Source organism: Anabrus simplex, chromosome 2 (genome assembly GCF_040414725.1).
Source record: "Anabrus simplex isolate iqAnaSimp1 chromosome 2, ASM4041472v1, whole genome shotgun sequence".
NCBI classification, from domain to species: domain Eukaryota; kingdom Metazoa; phylum Arthropoda; class Insecta; order Orthoptera; family Tettigoniidae; genus Anabrus; species Anabrus simplex.
Window position 1 is genome coordinate 804,005,945 of NC_090266.1, and position 24,043 is coordinate 804,029,987.

Below are 24,043 nucleotides of genomic sequence, written 5' to 3' on the forward strand. Positions count from 1 at the left end.
TGACACTCCACTGTCGTTGATGAGCAACTTGGCGAATCCAGTGGGGATTTTGCTCGGACCAGTAGTGCATGTTCCACAGATTCACATGACCATGATTTGTAAATGAAGCTTCGTCCGTAAACAACGTATTACGTAGGAATGCTGGATTACCTTGCAACTGCTCAAGTGCAAAACGACAGACTACAATGCGGGATTCAAATTCCGTCCCGTACAGTTCCTAGTGCAGTGAGATATGGAACGGATGAAATAGATGCCTTTGCAAAATTCTGCTCACACTACTGCGGCTTATTCTAGAACCTCGTACAATCTGTCGGGACACTCACCTGAGGATTGTGCGCTACAGCAGCCAGGACAGCAATTTTGTTTCCAGTGCCAGTCGCTGTCTTTGTACGTTGGCGCTTTGTGGGAGCCCAGGTTCCTGTTTCCCTGAGTTTCGTGCTAATGTTGGCAATGGTACGAGGCGAAGGACACCGTCGATCTGGGTAGCGTTCAGCGTACAATGCCACAGCTGCGGTTGCATTTCTGCGACATTCGCCGTAAATTAAAATAATATCCATGTATTCTTCGTTACTGAAGTCCGGCATATCGACTAACTGACGGCAATTGTTACACGCCACACGACAACACGGTTTAATGTGTCAATATGGAAAGCAATATCCGAAACGTACGTGAACTGTGGTACAGTATGACAGCAGACCAGATCAGGAGACACTAGTACAATGAAGCTAGAACGTGCCGAGCTGATATCGGTTTGTTTACATCAGGCTACAGGCCAGTGCAAGCAACTACTGCTCTGAACACAGAAGTACATGTGTTGCATTACGTCAGAAACGGTGGTGCCATTGCCATCCTCTAACAGCCACGTATTTCAGAACGTATGAGGTTTAGAAACGTGAAACAAAGTGTGTTATCACCAATTGCAGCTCTAGTTTTTATTTTGCTAGAACAAGCATACATGTCGCATTTAAAAAACGCAACTTGGCGTTGGAAGTGCTACTTGTTTACCTTTATGGATTGTGCACACCTCACTGTGTGAGCCCCTGACATGGGTACGTTCCTGGCCAATTGGAATTTTCATATTTTGTTTCATTCGGAGATATTTGGGGTCGCAGAATTGGGTGGGACACCTGTATATTACCTTATTTATATTTAAGTTTTTTCAACACTCTGACACGAAATAAATAAAATCTGGTTTGTGGGTTACTCGTGCAATTTAAATTAATATAATGTAAAATAACACAAGATTATGTTTGAGCATATATTAAGGATGGATAAAAACAAATTAACAAAAAAAATCAAATACTTGGGGAGTAAAATCATCAACCTAGATTGAAGAGGTCAAGAAAAGTTTGATGCGAAATAATACAATAGAAAAAAGAAAACAAGGAAAGAGAGAGCTTTTTAGAAATATGGCGTAAAATATGGAATGATTCAAAGGGAAAAGAAAATTGGTACAAAGTGGTCTGCGTAGAGAAAGAATAGTCATCACTGATCTGCATTTAGGGCTGTCGCCTAGGTAGCAGTGTTGCCAACTTATATTTTCAAGATCCGCTAAATACTACTAAAAATTCGCTAAAATTCCGCCAAGAAATCCGATCTCAAGTAATGAGCAACAAAAAGAGCAATAATAATAATAATAATAATAATAATATAATAATAATAATAATAATAATAATAATAATAATAATAATAATAATAACAGTAAACGTCTGCACTCACCTTATCAGGGTTGCCACCGGGCAAAAAATGTTCGTACTACCTTTTCCCGTCAAAAGGTACTAGATTATGGAAAAAGGTACTAAATCATTTTTATACGATGGAGTAGGATTATTTATGAAAGCAGTATAGAAAAAAGTATACTTATCAAAAATATAAGTTTATTAAATGAGAAAATCGTAATTTTCAGAAGTTATCGGTTTTGATATCTAGGATGGGAAGCAGCAATGTTGCAGTTTCAATACCCACTATCCTAACACTTCCAGTTCCAAGCTGACTACCAGATGAGTCATTTATTTATGTTTAGAACATGAACACTATAAATAGCACACACACACACACACACACACACACACACACACACACATTCATTTTGTCTTCATACACTGCCCAAAATGTGGCTGTCTTTTAGAATATATTAACATGCATTTCACATTTTGCACTTCTCTTAATGCTTGGAAAATATTGCCAAAGCAATAAACTGTTTTGAAATGTAAACATTTTGGGCAGACTAGTGCTTTAGGAGCCCATTCACATACGCTACGGAATAGTAGTTTGTTTCTCAATCTGGTCTTATTAACAGAAAGAGCAGGAAAAGAAACTGTTCTGTTTCAGCAGGAGAATGTGGTAAACAGAGCAATGCCTTTAAAAAAATTTTCAAATTTGAAAAGATGTAGTCGTCTAAAGGATTTTTCAGTTCGATTAAAGAGTTCCAAAACTCCATAAATTCTTAGTACGGTACCCTTTCTGCGATTCCGTGGACTTGTTTGTTAAGGAGGAAACCACACTTTCCAGTGTCGACCCGGTTAAATGTAACTTAAAAGCCGTTCCAGTCTGTCGAACATACAAGTTCAATATAAATAGTGCCTATTGTTTAATAGTGTGTTGTTTTGCAGGTATGTATAGTGTAATTGTTATATTGAGCCTGTATGTTCGAGAGACTGACAAGCTTTTTAAGACCGGGCGAGTTGGCCGTGCGCGTAGAGGCGCGGGGCTGTGAGCTTGCATCCGGGAGATAGTAGGTTCGAATCCCACTATCGGCAGCCCTGAAGATGGTTTTCCGTGGTTTCCCATTTTCACACCAGGCAAATGCTGGGGCTGTACCTTAATTAAGGCCACGGCCGCTTCCTTCCAACTCCTAGGCCTTTCCTATCCCATCGTCGCCATAAGACCTATCTGTGTCGGTGCGACGTAAAGCCCCTAGCAAAAAAAAAAAAAAAAAAAAAAAGCTTTTTAAGTTTCTGTGGACTTCTCTACCCACCATTTCCTATCTAACTTCATAAGCACTTTCTGTTCGACATGAAGACATTTCTTAAAATAGGATCACTAAAAACTACCCTCTAAAAAAACTTGTTCACGGAATTCAACATGAAAAGATAGACACTTGGCTCTGAAACTTCTTATCAATTTATTTCTTGTTATTCTGCTGCAGTGGAAGAACGTCTACTCTACCTCCGTAAAAAGTACTAGATTTCCATAAAAAGATCTAGCGTACTAAAAATGTCCACGAAGTACTAGATATAATACTAAAGTACTAACGGTGGCAACCCTGTACCTGATCTGTGAGTTTCACTGGGATTAACCCCTGCCTGCGAGCCGGCGAGCTAAAACTTGTAGGCGTTTTAGTGCCGGGTGCAAACTAGGTGAATCCCCTACCTCAAGGGCCACACACAGAACATGCCAGTTCATAAAACGGTCTTCCTTCATAGCATAAATATAAATGCTACTCTCTCACAGTTTCATTATCTGTCGTATTTTGTGAACTAAGAGGTAAGTGCCCTTTCCTCTCTCATTACAAATTTATGGTACCATGATCTCATAACATCAAATCCAAATAAAGTTTTCCTCATGTGACTGTAGCTCCTGTTAAGAAATACGGAGTAGCTCGGAAACAGACTGGAGTACAAATTTAAAAAACGTAAAATTGATAAAACACTAAATTCCGCTATAATAAATCTAGAATTCCGCCAAAAAAATCCGCTGTCCGCTAAATGATACTTTTCTCCGCCGACAGTCTTCTAATTCCGCCAAATTTAGCGGAAAATCCGCTAAGTTGGCAACACTGCTAGGTAGCAGATTCCCTATTTGTTTACCTAGTCTTTTGCTTAAATGATTTCAATGAACTTCGATTTGTTTTCGAACATTTTCCTTGATATAATTATTATTCCATTCCCTAATTCCTCTTCCTGTAAATGAATATTTTCCCCAGTTTGTCCTCTTCATTTCCAGCTTTACCTTCATATTATGATTCTTTATACCTTCAAAAGCTCCACTCCAGCTTATTTGTCTACTAACGCCATTCCACGCCATCTCTCCGCTGACAGCTCGTAACATACAGCTTAGTCGAGCAGCTCGTCTCCTCACTCCCAAGTCTTCCCAGGCCAAAGTTTGCGACAGTTTTATAACACTTCTCCTTTGTCGGAATTTAGTGGGTGTGGTTAGCAAAGCTGGAAGGAAATTAATTCCACTAGTAGCGGATTTGCTTGGATGTTACGAGGCGGGCGTGACATGGAGGGAGGACCACGATCTTATGCGAGGGTAAGCTGACAGAACTACACTTATAAATTAGTTAAAGAAATATTCGTCTATATTAGTTTCAGTATAATTACGACAGGCGTGAACTTCGACTCATGGCAGACTTCCTAGCTCAGTCCTTAGGTTATACTATGAGACTTGTCAAGTCTTTACGGTGAAGGAAAAACTTGAAATATAGTAGCTTTAAACAGGTCATAAAATAAAGCAGGGTGTGGATAAGAATATACATAGGCATAAAACCCCACAACGTTAAGAATTTGCAGTCGTGGTTTAGGGGTTAGCATAGTGGCTTCCTCACCAGATCGACTGTGGTTCGAGTTCTGACCAATGCATGAGAGATTTCTGAAATTACGATTCGCGTCACTGTTTCGAATTCCACGTAAAATGGTGGTCCCTTGTCTATGATAATATGTCCAGTAAAATTCCTTCCTTCCTATTGTGGCTTCTGGTCTAGTTGGTTCTGATTTTGATTCGCTGTTCCGTCAGGGACTCTGTCTTGGTAATACAAGAAGATAAGTTATTCAAAATCCCTCTTGGCCATTCTGGAAAGTGTTCTGTTTTTCGTGATCTCCTAAGTCCTGGTCAGTGGCGTATAGGCCCTGGTAGCTTCATTCTCAAACCTAGCCCCAGTTAATTACAAATATACATCTGTACAGGATGCTGTTGCCGTTTCCGTGAAGTTTTCGAGGTCCGAAATGAGCTTTGAGCTTGAGGCGAGCAATAAAATGAACAGGTTAAGGGAAAGGAATAAGTTGACAATTATCGCAGTTTCCGTCGGGAGTTCATGTGTAGGGCTAAAAGCATAACGCGTCTCTTGGATGCTGGAAGGAGAATTGTTGTGCGAGTTACGCAAATAAGAATATTCAATCCCACGATGACAGGTTTAAAACTACAACTACAACTGGTTTTAGCGTTTTGGTACGGAATGGGTCCTTCCTCTCCACTAGTGGCAAACAGTGGTGGTGGTGGTGGTGGTGGTGGTAAACATTGCACATCTCACTTCCTCGCATACCAGTCCAGGGGAAAGCTTGAGTGCTGCCACCACCTTGCACTGTAAGGTAATATACTTTAAATAGGAATATGCCCGGAAAGTTACTTGAGAATTTGAGGTGTTTTTTTTGTTTGCCATGGACTTCATGCTTGTTACTAACCAAATATCGGTTCAGCAATATAATAGCATAATCGTTAACCTTCTATCGGAACTAACAACCCATGCCAACCAAGCCTAACTGTAACATACCTGAGCTAATAAACGTACATACAATCCTTCTAGAAATGCCTTCTTTAAGTGCAATCATCCTAATTTTACTGGCGATTGATAGAAATGTCTTATGAGACTCAAGTTTCTTTCCTTGCAGCCGAATGGCACACCTGCTTTAGACACTAACTTCATTTTGTTAATAGGACTATAATTTAATGAGTCGTCTTGATTAATCCTAGAAATGGTTGCTGAAAGTGAGAGACTTCGTATAATGCTGAACAAGAGTAAGGCGACTCAAATGAGGTGGGCAGGCAAGGAGAAATAACAAGGTGGAGTCCCTGCTGCCTGAGTTCTCTACTCCCTGGATTAAACGTTTTGCCCGGGGAGGTTATTCTGTTGGTAAATGATTGAAGAAATCTAGGTCTGTAAAATCTGCGACAATTTAGCTCTTATCTTTCATGGCTTGACACGACTAGGAGAAAGTTGTCCTACCACTGATCTTGAGTTCATTAACAGAAACTCACTTTGTGGTAATGTTGAGATAGAACTGCCATTAAATTACATTATTTTCTATTTGGTTAGGAATACGTGCAGTTTATTTGCACTAAATACGCCGCTGTTGGATGTTATACATTGAAACTAAATGCTGCTTATGCACGATTTATTTGGCGTAAAGACACTTGAGACAAAATGTGATCGGCTGAAAAATTGTAAGCTCCGAGTTCAAGGACAAGCGAAAGGAAGGAACACATTATCATAGAGATTTTTTGACTATTGCACTTCATACACGGAGGTTAGGACTATCTACATTTTTATCAAAGAAAGGGGCGGCTTCTGTACTTTTAAGACTAGTTTAGATGACAACATTCGCTCGAAATTTTTGCTTGTCACTTCCCTAACATAATAGCGTCCAGCTCCATGGCTAAATGGTTAGCGTGCTGGCCTTTGGTCACAGGGGTCCCGTGTTCGATTCCCGGCAGGGTTGGGAATTTTTACGATGATTGGTTAATTTCGCTAGCATGGAGGCCAGAATCAGAATTTGTGCCTTTATGAGCTGAAGACTACAGTAAGTTCTTGTAGAAACAATCGACGTCAGTTTGATTTGATAATATTCCAGTCGGGAAAATTCAAAATGAAAAGTGTGTACGCATTCAACATAGCAGTATCAGTCAAAGAACATGGATTATGGCCATCTTTGTGTACCACTTTTGGTGGTGGTGGTGGCCCGTACCGCAGCGCGCCGGCCTCTCACCGCTGGGTTCTTTGGTTCAAATCCCGGTCACTCCATGCGTGATTTGTGTCGGACAAAGCGGAGGTGGGTTTTCTCCGGGTACTCCGGTTTCCGCTGTCATCTTTCATTCCAGCAACTCTCTCCAATATCATTTAATTTCATCTGTCAGTTATTACTCATTGATCCAAAGAAGTGCGATAGGTTTCGGCAGCCGGCACAATTCCTATCTTCGCCGCTAAATGGGGGCTTCATTCATTCCATTCCTTAAATGGTTAAAACTGGAAACAGGCTGTGGATTTTCAGTAGCCCGTACTATTTAATCTGCTGCATCGACACCCTCCTTTTGGTTCCATTGTAATACCTATTTACCCCGCTCTTCTTCGTATCTGTTACAGCACCATCATTGTGGCGAACTGATAAAAACAGCACTAAACGTACAGGACTGCCACGTGCTATGTAAGAAACCAGACTTATCGGTGCTTTCTCTGGTTCAGGTTGAGGAAATGCACAATTTACTTGAAAATCTTTCCTAACAAATGTTATTTTTTTTCAATTCCTTTGGCATGTATTTCTGTTACCTAGTATTGTTCCGACGAATGTCCATAGATTATCTGCATATCTACAGATGTGTAGAAGCGATCTGTTTTTTTTATTTCTACCGGTATTTGAGAGAAGACATGCAAATCCTAGGACAAATGCAGTATGAACTCTTTCACTCGCATGAATGGTATCTGATTTACCTGCATATACCGCCATTATTCGGACATAGCGCTTTTCTGAATCTGTGATCATTCGCATTAGCTTCCCGTACTTCCCAATCTTGTTCTTTAGGCCGGCCATACAAGTTACGGCGTACTGGGGAGGTTTACTTATGCAGGCAAACTGAAAAATGGTGTAAAGAATGGTTGTTGAAAAGAAATCGGTACACTTATATTATTGATTACAAGAATTGAAGGTAGAAGACACAGATCACTGTAATTACTTACGGATCAATGAAAGTGTACCGGAAGGTGCTTCAGTGGTGTCTCCTTTAATTCAAAAGAAAGATACGGTTATGAGAACTGATTAACAGAAATTTCGGAATGGTATTAGTCTTCAAACACATTGGCATAATCATCATCATTTAGTCGAATTGGCGTCTCTTCAGTCTCTTCAGCGAATAACCGTCCCGCCCAGTTGACCCGTTTTCTATTGTGTTCAAGGGGCGTGATAGCTGAATAATTTCACTGGCTTCTCACCAAGGCGGTCGCAATTCGAATTCCAGCCAATACTTGTGAGATTTAAAATGAAAGATCACGTCACTGATTTGGATTCCGCGTGAAACATGGTCCCGTAGCTATGATCACGCTAAAATAGTCGGGTAAAACTGCCAGTTTGCTTTGACATCTCGCCCTATAATATTCAGACTTGTTTGAGGAGCTGGAATGGGTGCCCGTATCCTCATGAAACAAACGAGTATGGAAGCGTATTAAAAGCCTACTCTCGTCAATCATAGAAGTGATTTTCCGTTACAAAAAGGGAAACCCATAGTTCCAAAATTTGGCAAGCGTGAACAGGGCTCGAATGCTGCTAGTTTGCGTAGGCACGACAGGCATTTGTTAAATTTCCTGTAACTGCAAAATGTCTTGGAAGATCAATTACCGTCAACCCCCACCACTCAACTGCCTTGAACATGTGGTCCGGCTCCATGGATAAATGGTTAGCATGCTGGCCTTCGGTCACAGGGGACTCTGGTTCTATTCCCGGCAGGGTAGGGAATTTTAACCATCATTGGTTAATTTCGCTGGCACGGGGGCTGAGTGTGTGCGTCATCATATTCATCCTAATCAGGATGCGCAGGTCGCCTACGGGATGCAAATCAAAAGACCTTCAAGTGGCGAGCCGAACATGTCCTCGGACACTCCCGGCACTAAAAGCCATACGCCATTTCATTTCATTTCAATATGAGATGGAAAGTCTCTCTCTATTCGCCATCTTGGTAGGGGGTGATTCAATTTCTCAAACCCCCTTACATTAAGCTATAAAAACTCGAATAAAACCACCAGTACATTATCACATTTACCATAATGCTAGGTCATGCACTTATTGCACACACAGAGTTTAAGGTACTGAAACCATGACTGGTTCCCCTGCATCGAAAATTTCTGAAATTGTACATAGCAAAATATTGATTTTTAAAAAACTCTGCTCATAAATAAAAGGAAGAGAATGTGCTTAATCCATATTTGAGGTAGGGTTTTAATTTACAAACAGGGGAAGGAACAATCACACAAAGAAAATGTACACTCTGCACCAAACGAGGTGTCACGGCTGAAGTGAGTGCTCTGGGATGCTTGCGTAGCACATAGTTAGTGATACATTGACAATATTCTATTCTCAATATGTGCCAGTGAAGCTAAGCGTGGAGGCCTTGCTGTGGAAGCCATTTCAGTCTCCCCAGTTCAGCACATTCGGTTTATGATCTCGTTAGCCAAGCAGATTGAAACGGAAGTTATAAGTCATCAAGAAAGCGAATGTACCTTTGTGGTGGACGGGCTGATGTAGACGTTGACGCCTGCATTTGTGTTTCCCTGTTATTGAAAGTAGCATTCGTTCCTGCATTATATTCAAAATAAAAGGCGTTCATGTATTTCTTTTTTCCTTTAAAGAAGTAGCTTTTCTAATTATGAAATACTCCTTCCTGATATTCACTACGCCGGGCTGAGTGACTCAGACGGTTGAGGCGCAGGCCTTCTGACACCAACGCAGGTCCGGATCCTGGCTTAGTTCGGTGGTATTTGAAGGTGCTCAAAGACGTCAGTCTCGTGCCGGTAGATTTACTGGCAAGTAAAATTAAATCCTGCGGGACAATATTCCGGCACCTCGGCGTCTCCGAAAATCGTCAAGGGGTAGTTAGTGAGATGTAAAAACAATAACGTTATTTATATTCACTGCCTTCATATCTTTATTAGAAATATATATATAGGACATCTCCATGGTGCGGCTGTTGGGTAGGAACCAGAATGTTCAGATCTGTGCTGGTGACGATCAAATGGGGATGGGGGTACTAATGATTGCACTATGCTTTTCACTTTCAGTCACTCCTTAGCAGCACTAGACAAGATAACTAACACTTTCCTGGCTGTTCTATATATCACTTTTACCTAGTACTGGCCACGAAATCGGAGGACATAGTCCTCTCTGGGGTTAGAAAACTACTAAATGAGAGCAACAAACTGGTATTTTGTGTTTAAAAAACTGATATTCCGAGTGCTTAAGATTATTTCAATGCTGCAGAGCATATCTGCTTAATATCTTCCTTTTAAGGACTGCTATGTCCTGTCCAAATTTCTACTAATATCAAGCTCCATCCTTGTACCCATTGATAGTGTAGGTTTGTGTAGGGCGCTGTGGAATGTTCATATGGCATTCTCATTTAGGACTGTGGATTCTCACATCGGTCAGTTCTAGACTTAATTTAGACTTAATTTAGACTTAATTTTCGTCGATAGTAAATTGAACGGTCCGCATCTGTGGTGTAGTGGTTAGTGTAATTAGCTGCCACCCCCGGAGGTCCGGCTCTGTCACGAAATTTGAAAAGTGGTACGAGGGCTGGAACGGGGTCCACTCAGCCTCGGGAGGTCAATTGAGTAGAGGGGGGTTCGATTCCCTCCTCAGCCATCCTCGAAGTGGTTTTCCGTGGTTTGCCACTTCTCCTCCAAGCAAATGCCGGGATGGTACCTAACCTAAGGCCACGACCGCTTCCTTCCCTCTTCCTTGCCTGTCCCTTCCAAATTTCCTATTCCCCAACAAGGCCCCTGCTTAGTATAGAAGGTGAGGTCGCCTGAGCGAGGTATTGGTTCTCCTCCCCAGCTGTATCCCCTGACTCAGTCTCACGCTCCAGGACACTGCCCTTGAGGCGGTAGAGGTGGGATCCTTCGCTGAGTTCGAGAGAAAACCAACCCTGGAGGGTAAACGGATTAAGAAAGAAAGAAAGAAACTGAACGACGTTCTGACGAAAAATAGTTCCGATATCCGTGCCGCAGGGAATTATTTTTGATCTTCGTCTGCAGCTAAGCGTAGATCACGCAGGGCAAATGTTGCACTAGTTGCTTGCCATAATGCGGTTCTAACACTGTTATAGCTGTACCAGGGCAGTCAGTCGGAGTTTCTAGTTACGAGAGCAAGAATAACTTTGGCTCGCAGGCATTTAATATTAATATTTAGGGGTTGTAATAAGAATGTAAAGGAGAGGGCATATAAGTCTCTGGTAAGACCCCAACTAGAGTATGGTTCCAGTGTATGGGACGCTCACCAGGATTACTTGATTCAAGAACTGGACAACATCCAAAGAAAAGCAGCTCGATTTGTTCTGGATGATTTCCGACAAAAGAGTAGCGTTACAAAAATGTTGCTAAGTTTGGGCTGGGAAGACTTGGGAGAAAGGAGACGAGCTGCTCGATTAAGTAATGTGTTCCGAGCTGTCAGTGGAGAGATGCCGTGGAATGACATCAGTAGACGAATAAGTTTGAGTGGTGCCTTCAAAAATAGGAAAGCTCACAATATGAAGATAAAGTTCGAATTCAAGAGGACAAACTGGGGCAAATATTCGTTTATAGCAAGGGGAGTTAGGGATTGGAATAGCTTACCAAGGGAGATGTTCAGTAAATTTCCAGTTTCTTTGAAATCATTCAAGAAAAGGCTAGGGAAACAACAGACAGGGAATCTGCCACCTGGGCAACTGCCCTAAATGCAAATCTTGATTGATTGGATGGATTGATTGGATTGATTGATTGATTGATTGATTGATTGATTGGATGGATGGATTGATTGGATGGATGAATGGATTGATTGATTGATTGGTTGGTTGGTTGGTTGAAACTTAATATCATACGGATGAGTTACACAAACTGAAATAAGCGACTATAGTTTCTTGTTCATTTTTTGTTTTACGTCGCACCGACACAGATAGGTCTTTTGGCGACGATGGGATAGGAAAGGCCTAGGAAGTGGAAGGAAGCGGCCGTGGCCTTAATTAAGGTACAGCCCCGGCATTTGCCTGGTGTGAAAATGGGAAACCACGGAAAACCATCTTCAGGGCTGCCGACAGTGGGGCTCGAACCCACTATCTTCCGATTACTGGATACTGGCCGCACTTAAGCGACTGCAGCTATCGAGCTCGGTGGTTTCTTGTTCAATAAATCATATTAGTGCCTTAAGAAGTCTGTGTTAGTGTTCATTGTGTGTCACAAAGTATGAGCGGACTCTTGTACGAAATAATCGGCGTCAACATTTGGTATACCTCGTCCAGTGCTATGGTCTTGCTTTACTCTTTAATATGTAATACAAACTTTGCCAATAAACCTGCATAATTCTAGTCACAAAGAGCGTTTAGGGCAGATTGTAGAGATTATCATTTAAGCACGGTGCCTTAGGTCCCTTTCAAATAAGCTTCATAATAATCATTTAAGCACTTTCTAGAAGTATAGAAATGTACCCTTTCATTGGCAAAGTCTATATAAATATGTGTATCAAATATGTAGCTGTTGATTTGCACTTGGAATTTGGTGGGTTCGAAACTCACCGTCGATATCCATGAAGATGGTTTCCCGCGATTTCCCCTTCACTAGCACCATTCAAACGATGGATTTTACCTTGATTAAGGCTTCCTTGCCGGACTAGCCCTTTCATATCCCATTGTCACCAAAAACGTATCGGAGTTCGTGCGACGTTATAATAGGTAGCACTAAAAAGTATAAAATACATCTCTGATAACGTGCTCCTTCCTTTATCGGGGAGTTGAAAATTTTCTACCGAGCAATTTTTCTGTCAGGTAGTGTATCCAAACCTATGTTTGTAGTGTCAGTTCTAGAGTGCCTATGATTAGGCTAAGTATTCCGAAACTGAAAATTTGGTGTTCTCTCTCTTCCCCATCTTTAAGAGCTTGGGTGTCTGAACGATGAACTAGATAACTAGGCCTTGAAAGTTAAGAGGAAAAAGACCTTTGTGACTGATCACTTCTGAAGCAATAACGAGCATCCCCGTGAGCTACGTGAGTGACGAAACTAACCTTTTCCCTCGTATTCTCTTTTCAGTCTGTGGCAGTCCACTCTTCAAATGTCCTTGACCACATGCTACAAATATTGTCCCGTTTCAAGCAATGCGCCTACCAGGTTGAAAGCATTTAATACCGTATTATCTCCAGAAACTTAACTCTAGTTATATCTGCTGTTCTCAGCATTTGTTCCATCCTCTCTATTATACAGTTAAGAACACCTTCCCTTCTTGTGGAAGCGTTGGCATTAAGCAAATAAATTCTCGAGGATCAAGGAAGTAGTTAACACCGTTAATAGTTACCTGTTTGTTGTAGGATTTCACTAGTGAGGTTGAACTCTTTAGACAATGTTTCCAGAATTTGGTATACAGGTCCCATACAAAGAGACTGCTAAAAATATACGAAAATCGATTAAAACTTCGTCCAGTGGAATCTGTTATTGTATTAATGTATATATGTCATTTTACAATGTCATAAGAGCCTAACAGTAAACATAAAAATAAATAAAAGAAATTAGGTAAAGAAACACTTATCTGTCTGTATCTGTCTCCGTCGCTATGGCAGTGCGGAAGTGACTCGGGTATTAAAAATATATGAGCAATGCTATTGCTATAAAGACCACCACACACAGAAAGCTAGGCTAAGCTAAGCTACGCGGTGTTGTGAAAATTATCGCTCCCAATGCATTTAAGTACCATGACACACACAGGCCGCTATGCCAAGCTACACTACACCAAGCTAACCTAAGCTAGATAGATCGCTAGGCAGGCGATTTTCTTGGCTGTAGCTGGCCTGGCGCATGCGCTTTTCATTTCTGAGCGGTTGGTCTGGCGGGCTGTCGTGTGTGTTTAGTCGTGTCCTGTGAGCCTCTTCTGGTATAGTACTTCGATATTTTAATACAATGGATAACGGGCCAAAAGAAGAACGACTGAGGAGGTGAAAAGATATCCCTTTATGATATGTCATCAAATTACTACAGAGATTTGATAAGAAAAACTGTTGGCAGGAAATAAGTTCAGTACTTCAAATTACCCAGCTCGATAGCTGCAGTCGCTTAAGTGGGGCCAGTATCCAGTATTCGGGAGATAGTAGGTTCGAACCCCACTGTCGGCAGCCCTGAAAATGGTTTTCCGTGGTTTCCCATTTTCACACCAGGCAAATGCTGGGGCTGTACCTTAATTAAGGCCACGGCCGCTTCCTTCCCACTCCTAGCCCTTTCCTGTCCCATCGTCGCCGTAAGACCTGTCTGTGTCGGTGCGACGTAAAACAACTAGCAAAAAAAAGTGCTTCAAATTGATTGTAAGTAGGCTACCATTTATAAATTAGCTATATAATCACAATTTTGACAGTTCTAATTGTTTGAGAATACATTTTCACATGGCTTTACGCACATTATTTACAATTTAGCAGATACAGTTGACGCGCCCGTTCTGCAGCTGTATGCCATATTCTTAAATATACCAACAGTTACTAGGAACGTGAAAGGTAAAATAATAGCATACATTGTTTTAGGTAAATATTTTTTTTAAAAATATGAAGACAGAGACTGTTTTGGGGAGGCACTAACGAGACAAAAAGAGAGCAAATGTGGACAGGAAGGGAAAAATAGAGTGGAGATTCCACAAACAAATAGAATTCCTTCCGCCTTATATTTCTACAAGAAGGTGAGCTGTCATTTTAAGGCACGCAGTACGACTAATATTTAAAATATTTTTAAAATATTAATAATTGATGAAATTATACGTGAATTTAAATGTTGAGTATATTATAGTTTAAAACGCATGTAATTCATTCGAGCTTATAGGAAAATAAGAACGTCCCGATTTGTGTTTTGCAACTAAGACATTATAAACATTTCACTAATAAAATTAACAACATGAATAATTGCATTTGAAACGCAAAGACTAGGACAGTTCAATATGCTCATTCTCCATAAACAGATCTCCATGTGTCATTTCTTAATATACGTTTGGATGTCTATTATTAGCTTAATTTCCTTCAAACATAGACGGGCAGGAAACATATCGACGTCAAGAGATAACTGAGGTAGCCACCCAGATGACTGTGTCCGGAATGTGATGAGCTACACTCCCTATCACAATATCTGATTCATCATCTGTTCCGTCCGCCCCCACACCTACACAATCTCAGCCAGTCGAAACCCTTCGTAAAAAAATAAAAAATTATGCCACCGAGCAGTAGTGTAGAGAGAGTAATTGATTATTTACAACAGCGAGACGATAAAAGTGCTGCCTAGCATAGTTTAGCTTAGTTTTTTATTCGTTTCATAGCACACCACAGCTTGGCATCGCTTAGCGTAGCATAGTGTCGCGTAGCTTAGCTTAGCTTTCTGTGTGTGGTGGCCTTAAATGTCAGTCTCCTTAGGCCTATGGAGTCCATGTTAAGAGCGGTGTGAAAGTGTCGTTAACAGTCGGTTGGTGCTTGCATTTGAATACACTTGTCTGTCTGTCTGTCTGTCTGTCTGTCTGTCTGTCTGTCTGTTAGGTCATCAGCCCAGAGGCTGGTTGGATCCTCAAATAGCACCACCAAAGGTTATGCGGTTATAAGGAAACCGAAAAAACCAATGGCAGCACCAAAATGAGGCGTACTAGGCAAGACGAGGAGTGAGGTAGTTTGCCATTGCTTTCCTCACTGGGTCAGAAAGTGCTATTGCAGCACGACTGACCCTATGAGCAACACCTTTCATAACACTCAGATGCACTAGCCGTGCTCTGAATTGAATACATTTAGCAAACTGATATGTAATAGCATATTCTGGCCCAGAGAAGAAAGCAACGGAAAAATACATCGTTCCTTATTTCCCTAGCCGGTGACGCATAGGCTATCCATGGCAGCTGATAGTAGAGCTGTTTGGTATCCAACCAGCCTTTGGCTGAGGACTAGACAAGACAGACAGACATAATACAGGCCAGGAAAATACATTATTAACTTATTCTACATGGAATAATGAACGGAGTTCGGTATGACTTCTACCATCGTAGAAAGTAATTCCTTATTCTATGCAATGCACTGCTCCTGAAATAACGATGGACACAGTTTTGTATTTTTATGGACAGGACTCGAATGATGTAAGCCGTACGAAGGAACATTTGAACCGTCCATATATAAACCAATCTATAGCTATAAGCACCGTGTATTTTCGTTAATGACAGCACGAAGGTCTGAATCTAGGGTTGTTTTATCTAATGGTTAGGCCTAAGTATCGGACGCATGTTAAGTCTTCCTTTTCCTGCTACTCTGGTATTTATAGAAAATCAGACTAAGTACGGGTTATTCATTTTCAGAAAAAGAGGAGAAATGGTCATTACGCAGGCAAATGATTAAGGTCTCGCAGGCCGCGGTTCGCAACCCGACCAATTCTTTTATGATATTCTTGAAGTCAAGTCCCTAAGATTCAGATTACATGTAAAATAGAAGGTACGGTGGCCTCTATTACGATGTCAAGTCACGTAAAACTCTAAGCTCCTTTGCTTCTAAGGTATTCAGAGAACGACACTAAAACAAGGCAGCCGGCTGTACTGACGTGGCCTTTCTGTTTGTCTTCTAATGCTCTCTCAACTTACCATAATTTAGTGCTGTAATGTACGCCTCCATTGTTAAATGGTTAGTATGCTGGCATTTGGTCCAAGAAGTCCCGGGTTCTATTCCCGGCCATGTCGGACATTTTAACCTTCATTGGTTTATTCCGATGGCTTGGGGGCTGGTGTGTGTGCATTAGAATACATCAAAGGTAGGGGCCTGTCCTCACAGAGGCGCAGGTCGCTTATAAGGTGTCAACTCGAAAGACCTGCACCAGCCCTCTCCGGAAGCCACACACCATTTATTATTGTTAGTGGTATAATTGTGTGTCTTACTTATCTGTACCAAAAATATGTATCAATTGCGTAAGCATTACATTTTTGGGCTAGATTTCTATCGGTAAAACATTCTCAAGAGTCGAGGTTCTCCCAATTAGAAATACTGTGTGTGTGTTTTTCTAGCAATCTGAGTTTGTCTGTACTGACATACTGTATACGTTCTTCATTTATGTGGAGCTGGGTCGTTGGGAGAGGGAAAAGGAATCGGGGTGGTGGGGAGCAGTTGGACCTACAGGTGGTTTCTTAATTCAGACTTGGAAGGGAATAAAACTCCCCTTTAACTTTCTTTATACGTATCTTACAACAAACAGCCATGCAGGCAGTGTTCTGGAGACATGGAAGTACCTGCCAGTAATTCTCTATAACAGAGGTTTCTGAATTCAAAATTCACACCGAGCGAGTTGGCCGTGTTGTCGCGTAGCTGTGAGCTTGCATTCAGGAGATGGTTAGTTCGAATCCTACCGTCGGCAGCCATGAAGATTTTTCCGTTGTTTCCCATTGTCGCGCCTTAAGGGCACGGCCGCTACCTTCCAAATTCTAGCCCTTTCCCTATCGTTGCGTCGTCGAAAACCTTCGACGTGTCAGTGCACGTTAAACCATTAGAATCATTTTTAAGAAAAGGCCAGAGGGCAACAACTGTAGCCACGAATTGAGTGGCGGGCCGTGAAAGTAATCTGAATAATTTCAAATGAGAAAATGTGGTAAATGATAAGAATATAAGTTTAAACCTTATAGATACATTTCACAAGTTAAGACCTTTAAACATTAAGTTAATTACTATCATAATTTGCATAAATCACGTACTGTTTTTCCGAGACTGTACCAGTACCGTATTTCGAGAGAGAGAGAGAGAGAGAGAGAGAGAGAGAGAGAGACACACACACACAGACCATTTTAGCCTGACCTAAATCCCTAAAATTAATACTTGGGTAGTAGATCAGAAAAACATTTCCATTTCTAATGAAAACTGCAAACAAAAATGTATTTCACTAAAATAGCATATTATGTATTGACGAATAATATTAAAAGAACGTCTAGCGTAAAATCTAAACTTCACAGCAAGTTGCCAGTTTGCAGTGTGAAAATTGAAACCGATTTGCTGCATTTACCAGAGAAGGAATACCTCAGAAGATGAAACAGGTGAATCTCTCATTCGACGTCTGTATAGTATCTTTATGAACTTCAGTTAGGGAAAAAGTCTTTCGCATGTGTATGTGCTGACAAACATAGATCTCGCTTGAAAGGCGTTCGGAAAACTCTGGGCACTTTACTTCTCTGATTTGAAGGCACAAGTCACCTTACACATCGCATAGTTAAATTTGAAGTGAAGGATTGATGCTGGCTCCAAGAGGAATGCTAATTCGCTGGATGCTGCATTTTAATCCCTGAAATTCTTTAAATCTGGTTTAGCGCTGGAAACTGCTTCCTAGGTTGTGTGCAGTAGTCACGGAACTGTTATTTCGGTAGGGGAGAATCACAGAAAGTGAATTCCACAGCAGGGGTGGACGACTTTATTCCACCTAGCGAAGAGCTGTACGATACAGGGAGAGAACCATTACGGTATACAAAGTATTCCAGAAACATGGCACCCTTGATTTTATTACGGGCTGAAAAATCGAATCGATCTGTGATATTTCTTCCTACAAAACGTCAAACCAGAATTGGCCATACCTTCGGCAACGATATTAATTTTAATAAAAAGTGATGGATTCAATTAGGCTTTAATGTATTTTCTAAATGACTTCTCGGGTCATAAGGAAATGCAAGTTCTTGCTATATACCTTTTCTCCTCCTCCTTAAAGTCCCTTGTGACTGGGAAATTCACTGCTCACAAAAAAGGTATCACAATTTTCGTATGAACTATTGTACACACATGCCGTTTCTCATCCATGGTGCTCTGCAGGGTTGTTTGGTTTATCCCTTGGTGACATTAATGTGGTGGAATATTGACGTCAAGATAGCAGTTTATCTTTGTGACCGAACCCCAGACAGGAGTGGTCTGTCAGTGCTAGAGGTGTGACGGTCCAGAAATAATGTGTCACTGCTCCAACTGCTCCAGTGACAAACCGGTCCAACCACAGATGGAGCTGAGGAGCATGACATAGTATGCAGAGCGCGGTGACACGCTGCCGGTCCAGCCACAGATGGAGCTGAGGAGCATGGCTCAGCGGTGACACGCTACCGGTCCAGTGACAACCGGTACAAGCACAAATGGAGCTGAGGAATATAGCATTGTAGGCTTACGTAGTCAGCTGATGCACGATTTGCTCTGTTCTTCGAATATGTCATGATCACGTCTGTCTTATCTGATTCGATAATGGCACACTGGTGGTAGGTTGGAAGTAGAGAAAATATTTTTTATCTTCAATTAATAAATTCATACATAATAATGTTATTTGTTTTACGTCCCAATAAGTACATTTACGGTTTTCGGAGACGCCGAGGTGTCGGAATTTTGTTCTACAGGAGTTCTTTAACTTGCCAGCAAATCTACTAATAATGTTATTTGCTTTACGTCCCACTAACTACTATTACGATTTTCGGAGACACCGAGATACCGAAATTTAGTCCCACATGAGTTCCTTTACGTGTCTCTAAATCTACCGATACGAGACTGACATAAATTGAGCACCTTCAAATACCACCCTACTGAGCCAGGATCGAACCTGCCAAGTTGGGGTCAGAAGGCCAGCGCTGTACCGACCAAGCTACTCCGCCCGGCACAATTTTATTTCAAGAAGTAAATTACAAGTAGGCTTTCTGGAAAAAAGTAACGATTACAAGTATTTTTTAAATGTAATCGTTACAAGTAATCCGATTACTTTTACCCAGTTACTTCCCAACTAGGAAAATGATAATGTTTTGTGTGCAATTCTTCCCTAAGATTCTGACATGTGAATGACCTATAATGTTGTTTAGAAATCGCCGATGATCATTTTGAAATATCTGACGTTTTAAAAAGTATTCAGTGTTGTGAATTTAAAATGTTCATTGATCATATTCGCCAGATTAAATGATTAGTTATAGTATTAAAAGTGACGTTTAACTATATTTTAACTATGTTAAGAAAAGTCATTAATAATAATCACAATAATATATTATTATTATTATTATTATTATTATTATTATTATTATTATTATTATTATTATTATTATTTGTAGAAACGTTTTAATGCTGAAGTATATTACTGTGGATTTCTTTCGTTCACATGAAATATGTCTCCGTCCTGTTCTTGTCACAACCTCCCTAACGGTACGGGACGACGACGGCTGTGTCACTGGACCGTTTGCGAATAGCAGTAACAACACTTCCCGGTACTGCAAACTGCGAGTCGCAGCGCAAGACTGTCACAGTAGCAGTGGACCGGTAGCAGCAAACTGCGAGTCGCAGCGCAAGACTGTCACAGTAGCAGTGGACCGGTAGAGAAGAGGATCCTGGAGCAGGTTGTCACTGCTCCATTCGGAGAATAGGTGACGCGTACCGGTACGCCAGTACCGACACACCTCTAGTCAGTGCTGTGTGACCTGTCGTATTGGTAAGCAGCACAGGCAGGATACAGCACAAGGCAAGGGAAGGCATTTACAATCGGAAAGTTGTGTGTGCGGTATCCTCTTTCAGGAAGGACGCACGCAGAGTTACGTGGCAGAGCGGCTCGAACTGTCTCAACCAGTCATCTGCAGGTTATGGCAGCGATATCAAGAGCTACATAATGTCAAAAGGTGACCTGATTCAGGGAGAAAACGGAAAACAACGCCGGTTGGACCGATTTCTTCGTTTACAGGTCCTCCGAAATCGCCGCAGTACAGCCAGGAACTTAAGAGGTGAGCCAATTAATGCACATGGGACTCTGTAATCAGCACACACAGTCCGTATTAGACTAAAGGAAGGTCAGCTCAATTCCCGGAGGCCGCTTAAAGTGGCCCGATTGACCTCTCATCACCGAAGATGCCGTCTGCAGTTTCCACAACAGCATGTCAACTGGCATCTCCAACACTGTACTCCAGTATTCTTTGCATATGAATCCAGATTCCAGATTTTTGGGTCAGATGGTCGTATTCGAGGCTGGTGACATCAAGGAGAACGAAATTCGCCTTGTAACGTGCAGGAAACAGTCGCATGCCATCACTGATCCGCCACTGTTTGGGGAGGAATTTATTTGAACCATAAAAGTGACCTCGTAGTCATTCAGGGGCGATGACAGGTGTGCGCTACATTGAGAGAGGTTCTGGAGAACCATGTACTACCGATAGTAGACAATGTTGGGCAACATTTCACATTAGTGCATGCTGGAGCCACTGCACATTCTGCTAGGGCCACCAGGGACTTCCTTGCAGCTGCTGGAATTAAAGTAAAGGACTGGCCCGCATGTAACCCCGACCTAAATTGTATCGAGTATTTGTGGGATCAAATTGGTACGCGTATCCAGAATCGCCCACAGCAGCCCCGCACACTCCAGGAACTGACAGCATGATTGGAAGACTAGCAGCTACCCGCGGCTTCGCTCGCGTGGATTTCGTAAGTTGATCAAAGTAATCGTCCCTCGGCATTGCACTAAGATATTATCTGAAAATTCATAAAGTATAAAAACTCACCCAAAAATTAAGTTTTTCCCCAGAAATTCTTTGTGGTATTACCTTTTGGGGCTAAGACGACCATGCGACATGGGATTGTACATGTGAGAAACAGTCTTCTCAAGTCGAAAACATTAATACACGTTTCTTTATTTTTAAAGTAGATTCCAAATACCTATTCCAACATCTGTAACATCTTCCGTTTTTGAGATATACATAAGTATCCCCATAAAAAGAATTCAACCCCTTGATCAGTCCTTCTCCACCCCCATCTAAGTGTATTTTCCGAAAACCAAAATACACGTTTCTTTATTTTTAAAAGAGATTCCAAATACCAATTTTGCGTGTGTAACATCTTTAGTTTTTGAGATGTACAGTATGTCGCTTATTCATACAGTTTCATATTGTGAAAATAGCAGTATATTTTGGACATTCAAGTGGAGGTTACAGTAATTGTCTTTTAAGAAATTTATTTCTGGTATATTTCTTTACAATACCATACAAAAATAATATTTATAACAACATATAGTAAAAAATACTGCAGAATATAACAAAACAGGACCTTTTCCTACGTCACATTGTTATTCATACGGATGCCAGTTCAACTAATCATGTGAATGAAATCATAGAACCAATCCTAGTACTGTTTGGAGTAACCATTGGCTTTAATGACAGTTTGATACCTACGCTGCATGGAATTTACTAGCCTCGCACATGTTTCATGGCTGATACTGTGCCATTCTTCACCGACCCTTCGTACTTGAACTTATTGAACAGTGGCACGAATTTTCTTCGCCATGACTGCTTTATTTCGTATGGTGTAAGCTATAAGTGCTAGATTGACAACTGTCTGTTTCAGCTCATAGCCAAGATCTTTACCCTTGCCCATTTCTACCAGAACCCGCACAGGTCTAAGACGAATACAACCAGCAACAACTCTCCTCGCACCACACCTACTTACAGTACATATGTTGTCTGATGACGGCATTGATACTAGTGTATGAATAGCAAAGTAACTTGAAGTTTTGGAGTGTATGCAGTTTTTATTTGTGTAAACACAAATTTTGTACATTGAGTGTTTACGTCTTATTGCATTCACGACACACAACTATAAATCAGTAATTCCCGTAAATATATAGGCACATAGAACTCTTTATAACGAAATTGTGTATGAATAGGAAAGTGACATACTGTAAGTGTCCTCATAAAAGGTGTTCAACCCATTTTCCCCCTTTTTTCACCCCCCTTAATGGGATTTTCCAAAAATAAATACGTGTTTCTTTATTTTTAAAGGAGATTCCAAATACCAATTTTTACGTCTGTAAACTTTCAAGTTTTTCAGATATAGATATCCTCATTTTAAAAATGCAACCCCCTTTTCACCCCCTTAGCGACGGAATATCCAAAAATCCTCCCTTAGCGAGCACCTACATGTTTTTATAAATGTATTCCCAAAATTTCATTTGTCAATAGTTTTGGCTCGGCGATGATGAATCAGTCGGTCAGTCAGGACAAGTTATTTTATATATATATGAGAGAGAGAGAGAGAGAGAGAGAGAGAGAGAGAGAGAGAGAGAGAGAGATGGGGAGCTATCCCCCAGGATGCAATCCAGAGGCTTATCAGAAGAATACCACGCCGGTGTGCTGCTGAGCTACGAGCCAGAGGAAGGAACACGTAGTACTGAAAAGTGTTAAGTGTAAGTTTGTTTGTTTTTAGTTGCATTCAAGTGCAGTGATTTTCGGTTTTGGACCACTGTGTCTGTTTGGGACAATCAAGCGTAAACGTTTATTTTTGATTGATTTTTGGTTTCTGTACAAATAAATGAACATGTTTTGGTTCTGTATAATTAACGTCTGCAAAATAAAGGCACACAAACTATTACAGCCGATCAAAAGTTTGATACTTTTTTGTGAGCAGTAAATATGTGTCCTTGATATCCAGCATTATGACAAATGTTGTAACATATTTGTCTGTTCCAGATTACAAGAATGGTAGTCACCACCACCACAACCACAGAGGTCCTCACACAGAATATTAAACGTGAAGCAGCCATGATAATTACTTGGAGGTGCCCTCCTTCTGGTAAATACTTCAAGTTGGAATTTTTTTCTCTCTGTTTCAATGATAGTGGAAAATACATTTGAACTATTTCTGTACGAAGGGCTGATTGGGATGTGGAAACTGGAATTTAAAAAAAATGGTATAAAACTAAACCCGGTTGTTGAACTCGGATGGTTGGCGCTCTTTTCAGGGGCCTCTGTCTGTTGGCTTTTAGGGCTGCTAAACTGCAGGAGATCGCTATCTAGAATTGCTGGCTCAATTGTCAGACATATTTCTCATCAATAAGTTACGGTTTACAAATAATTTATCAGTTCGCAACTTTATACTGATAAATAACCCAGGATGAAACAGTTTACCTCGGATTATGCGGAAAGGGAGGCAAAATTTAAAAAACTCGCATAGTAATGAATTACATTTGCATAAAATGCTTAAAACCTGTGTACATTTAAACACTACCTCTACTAAACCTTACAAATAGAAATGAAAAACTGTCTTAAAATTAGAACACGACTAAACCTCCCAGGAGCGGTTTGAACGAGTGAAGAGTGCTTCAAACTAAACTGCCCATTGTTCTTTATTTCTCACACTTAAAACTCATTATTGACTATAAAGGGCTTATAAGGATAAATCAGTCGCACGCTGGGAATTAATTGCTGTTTTTCGGCTATGGTTCATTTGTGTGCCCCCCCCCCCCCCACTGTATGCCTCGTATTATGCGAAATATCATATTATCGAGACTAGACTCTAGTTGGAATTTTCCATTAAATCTCACGATAGCTATTTTCTTCTTCCTTGGTGCTATTTTCAGGTAATA

The 24,043-nt window shown here is 41.0% G+C and overlaps 1 protein-coding gene across 1 annotated transcript in view; it reads left to right on the forward strand.

Moving 5' to 3' along the window:
• Positions 1 to 24,043, forward strand: part of LOC136864467 (uncharacterized) — a 75,161-nt gene that overhangs the window by 15,105 nt on the left and 36,013 nt on the right. Inside the window, exon 2 of the mRNA XM_067141485.2 lies at positions 23,148 to 23,250. Within this exon, the coding sequence (XP_066997586.1) occupies positions 23,157 to 23,250 (94 nt within the window). The 5' untranslated portion in view covers positions 23,148 to 23,156. The remainder of the gene's footprint in view (positions 1 to 23,147; positions 23,251 to 24,043) is intronic.